This window comes from Myotis daubentonii, chromosome 6 (genome assembly GCF_963259705.1).
Source record: "Myotis daubentonii chromosome 6, mMyoDau2.1, whole genome shotgun sequence".
NCBI lineage: Eukaryota > Metazoa > Chordata > Mammalia > Chiroptera > Vespertilionidae > Myotis > Myotis daubentonii.
In genome coordinates, this window is record NC_081845.1 from 97,124,654 (window position 1) to 97,129,350 (window position 4,697).

Genomic DNA, 4,697 nt, shown 5'->3' on the forward strand with positions numbered 1-4,697 from the left:
GTGCCCACCCATCAGCAGGGGATGACCGCGTGGCCACGGGGGCCAGCGCTCAGAGGGGCGGCCGGGGGCCGCGGCTGCAACTCGCCGCTGGGCACTGCTGGGCCCGAGCGGTGCCGCCCTGGCAGCAGGTGGCTGCGCCGCCCGCGGGGAGACCAGCCCCGGGCCGGGGCGCGGCGGCGGGGACGCGCGCTGGAGGGCGCGGGGCGGGCGGCGGGAGCGGCGGGGCGGGGCGGCGCCGGCCGCGGCGGCACTGGGCACGCACGCGCAGACCGGCCTTCGCGCCCGGAGGCACCGAGGAGGGGGGAGCGGGGACGAGGGGGATGGAACGTATTTCCGCTCTGGCGGACAAATAATACCGGCCAAAGGGGAGGCCAGGCTCTCCGGCCCTTTAACCGTGTGGGGGGGCTGGTGCTGAAAGGGGGGTCAGGAGGGGGGAACTCCTGCTCCTTTAATTCCCTCCCCTCTTCCTCCTCCCAGAGTGCTTGCCGCGGCCGCCGCGCGCGGAGCCTGGAACACTCGGCACGAGCCGCCCCCGCCCCTCCCTCCCGACGCCCACGCGGAGCCAGCCCCGCGCGCGCGCCCCGTGCACCCCCGCGCCTGCGCGCTGCCCGGGCCCGGCCCAAGTGTGGGGGCGCCGGCGGCCCCGGGGGGGTGGGGGAAGTAGGGGGGCAAAAAAACAGCACGCGGACCAGGGCCAGGTGAGAGGCGCGTGCACTCAGGGTCTGGGGCTGGCGGGGCGTGCCACGGAGCTCGGAGGGTGGGGGGGGCGTGCACCGTGCGTGCAGGCGGTGGGGGGGAGGACGTGAAAGGCGCGTGCAAACGTGCAAAGTGAGGGCGGAGGAAGGAGGCAGCGAGTAAAGGGGGCGGGGTGAGAAGATCCTGCAACCCGGGCACCCCGGAGCCCAGAGCCTCAGGCCTCTACTCCTGTTTCCGTGGGCACACGGGCTCGCCCCATCCTCGCGGGCGGTAGGGCTGGGGGTATGGACGCGGCTGCCCCGCCCCCGGGAGCCACGCCTCCCTCTCCGGGCAGGGACAGCGCCCCCACCCCCACCCCGGGGCTGGGGAAACTGAGGACTGAAGACTGGGAGATGTGATCTGGGGGGCCGGGCAAGAGGGGGACGAGGGGCCTGGAGCCTTGCCTGAGGAGAGCCAGAGACCTTTGTCTCTGACCGGTTTCCTTCCCAACCAGGGTTGCCCACCCCCCGCCACAATGGCCTCTGGGGTGGAAGTCCTGCGCTTCCAGCTGCCGGGCCACGAGGCTGCTACACTGCGGAACATGAACCAGCTCCGCGCAGAGGAGCGGTTCTGCGACGTGACCATTGTGGCCGACAGCCTCAAGTTCCGAGGCCACAAGGTCATCCTGGCTGCCTGCTCCCCTTTCCTGCGGGACCAGTTCCTGCTGAACCCCAGCTCTGAGCTGCAGGTCTCACTCATGCACAGCGCACGCATAGTGGCGGACCTGCTGCTCTCCTGCTACACGGGCGCCCTGGAATTCGCTGTCAGGGACATCGTCAACTACCTGACGGCCGCCTCCTACCTGCAGATGGAGCACGTGGTGGAGAAATGCCGGAACGCCCTCAGTCAGTTTATCGAGCCCAAAATAGGCCTCAAAGAGGATGGGGTCAGCGATGCCAGCCTTGTGAGCAGTGTCAGTGCCACCAAATCCCTCCTCCCTCCTGCCAGGACCCCAAAGCCAGCCCCCAAGCCCCCACCTCCACCCCCGCTTCCCCCTCCCCTCCTTCGGCCTGTGAAGCTAGAGTTTCCGCTGGATGAGGACCTGGAGCTGAAGGCTGAGGAAGAGGATGAGGATGAGGATGAGGATGTGTCTGACATCTGCATCGTCAAGGTGGAGTCTGCCCTGGAGGTGGCACACCGCCTCAAACCTCCCGGCGGCCTGGGAGGAGGTCTGGGCATCGGAGGCTCGGTGGGCAGCCACCTGGGGGAGCTGGCCCAGAGCAGCGTGCCCCCCAGCGCTGTGGCCCCACCGCAGGGCGTGGTGAAAGCTTGCTACAGCCTGTCCGAGGATGCGGAAGGGGAGGGCCTGCTGTTGATCCCTGGAGGCCGGGCCAGCGTCGGGGCCACCTCTGGCCTGGTGGAGGCAGCAGCAGTGGCCATGGCTGCCCGGGGGGCGGGGGGCAGCCTTGGGTCGGGGGGCAGCCGGGGGCCCCTGCCCGGGGGCTTCTCCAGTGGCAGCTCCCTGAAGAACATCAAGTGCACCAAGTGCCCGGAGGTGTTCCAGGGCGTGGAGAAGCTGGTCTTCCACATGCGGGCGCAGCACTTCATCTTCATGTGCCCGCGCTGCGGCAAGCAGTTCAACCACAGCAGCAACCTCAACCGCCACATGAACGTGCACCGCGGCGTCAAGTCGCACTCCTGTGGCATCTGCGGCAAGTGCTTCACGCAGAAGTCCACGCTGCACGACCACCTCAACCTGCACTCGGGAGCCAGGCCCTATCGCTGCTCCTACTGCGACGTGCGCTTTGCGCACAAGCCTGCCATTAGGCGGCACCTCAAGGAGCAGCACGGCAAGACGACGGCCGAGAACGTGCTGGAGGCCAGCGTGGCGGAGATCAATGTCCTCATCCGCTAGCGCGGGCCCGGCTCTGGGTCGGTGGGCTGGGTGGGAAGGGATCCCCTGGCCCAGGAGAAGGGGGGGTCGGGGACACACAGGTATGGCGGGGAGCCTGAGCAGACACATGTCCTGAGCGAGGGGCCCAAGATTCCTGGACAGAAGAGCTGCCTCTTCCGAAGAAAAGGGTGGCGAGGGAGAGGGTTCTTCTTTGAGAAGGCCAAGGGAGGAGGGGGCCCAGAGAGACTGACTCCTCTCCGAGGTGCATGCGTCTGTGGAGGGAAAGGGTCCTCCGGAATGAGGCGGCAAAGGGACTGGAGACTGTTTTTCCTGGCCACGCCTGCCCAGGGAGAGGTCTGACGTTTCTTGAGGTGGGGTGGGTGGGTGGGAACTGGGAGGGTATTTGGCAGGGGTTCCTTACATGCTCCTGCTTAGACTAGATTCTTGGGAGAGGGACTGGTAGGGGGAAGGATTATTGAACCCCAGAAAAGGAAAGGGGACAGGTCTTGCATGCTGGGGAATGGGACTGTGGGTACAAGGCTCACCAAAATTCTAGGAAGAACAAGGTGGCAGGTAAGAGAACATAGGGATGAGCATCCTGGATAGTATCGGGAAGTGGGGTACAATAGCAAAAACGGGAATAAGGGGGTGGGGAGAGGGCACTTAGATGAAAGGACACAGAAGAGCTGTTTAGGGGGAGGGAGAGGAGTAGAGACTTATACAGTATTTTTTAAAAACACGTATTTTTTAGGATTTTTTCCTGGAGTTTGGGGTTTTAGGTGTTTTTTTTTTGTGTTTTTTTTTGCTTTTGTTTTCCACAAAATAAAAAAAAAAAATCCTTTTTTTTTTTCTTTATACTCTGTCTGGCAACTGCTTGTAAATGACCGTCCACCCTAAGCAGCCTCCTGTTTGCTCAATACCCAGAGGTCACAACTCACGCAGGTCCCGTGCCTGAGGCAGGCCCAACAGGGAAGGGGGTGTCGCCAGTGGGCTCTCCGGCCGGGGCCCTTCCAGTTGAACCTCCACACCTGCCAGGTACCTCAAGCACAAGTGTCCCATGATAACCCGTGACCGGCTCCCCAGGAGTTTGGTATCGAGGCCAGGGATGGGCTACAGGTGTGATCACTGTGCCCACCAAAACCGCAAGCAGGAGCCCATGTCGGGGCATTTTTGGTCTGGGGGAAGGGTCGGTGTCCTCGGGGAAAGCTAAAAATCACTAGGCGTGGGAGTGTAGGTCTGGGGAAACTACAATTCCCAGAAAGCCCTACTGGAATAGTTCCTAACCAAAATCAACTACAGTTCCCAGAAAGCCTCGAATTGGCCTATATCCCAACCACCTGTCTGTGTCAAGTACTGTCTGTGAAATCAGTTTCCCAACTTTGACCAGATGAGTTCCTAAAGGGGCCGCACCCGAATAGTTCGATCGAGGTTGTCCGTCTTGGCCTCATAGCCACGCTTCCACTCTGCCGGGCTGCGGCCCCGGAGCGCCTGGCTGCGCTTGTGAAGTGTCTGGCAAAAAGGTTCCTTTCACCCGACAGCAGTGACTCCGGGGCCCTGGGGGGCTATCGGGATTCCTAGTGCGTGTGTTGGGGTGACATGTCTGATATAAACGGAAGGACACCTCCCCGCCAAGGGGACGTGAAGCAGCCTGCGAGAGCCGGCCGTCCTGTGCGTCCCCAGGCCCCCTTCTTTCCAAACCACAAAGTGTATTTAGAAAGTTACAGAGGCGGCGGTGGGCCAGCCGGGCTGCGAAGGCTCAGGAAACAAGCGACGGACTTCGAAGGGCCCCTGGAGCTCAGGGGAACGGAAGGCAAAGGCGCCCGCCTGCTCGCCCCCTCGTGCTTCAGCGAAGCCCAAGCGGAGGCCCACCTGCTCTTGCAGCCCAGCCCGGGACGCACTAGAAGTGGGGAAGCCCCGGTCCGGAGGCTGACACTCCGCCGGGACCCAAAACCTGGGGGAGGCCACGCCTGGGCCCGCGCGCCCGCGTGGCTCCCCCGCGCCAGCGCCCCGGAGCCGAGAGCAGGAACCAGAGGCCTCCGCCCGCAGCCGCGGCCGAGGCCGCTCTCCGGGGAAAATGGCCAGAAAGCGCGCGGTGGCTCCTTTAAGGCCCTTCCCGGCCCGCCCTCCC

General features: G+C 64.2%; 1 protein-coding gene across 1 annotated transcript; it reads left to right on the plus strand.

Moving 5' to 3' along the window:
• The first annotated feature begins 442 nt into the window (after window positions 1-442).
• Window positions 443-3,388, plus strand: ZBTB12 (zinc finger and BTB domain containing 12). The gene is made up of 2 exons (XM_059702384.1): window positions 443-698; window positions 1,190-3,388. The coding sequence occupies exon 2, from the start codon at window positions 1,211-1,213 to the stop codon at window positions 2,588-2,590; it is 1,380 nt and encodes a 459-aa protein (XP_059558367.1). The 5' UTR covers window positions 443-698; window positions 1,190-1,210; the 3' UTR covers window positions 2,591-3,388.
• The last annotated feature ends 1,309 nt before the right edge of the window (window positions 3,389-4,697 follow it).

Excerpts from the sequence above, each read along its gene's own strand:
- ZBTB12 (XM_059702384.1), top strand. The coding sequence starts at position 1,211 with ATGGCCTCTGGGGTGGAAGTCCTGCGCTTCCAGCTGCCGGGCCACGAG.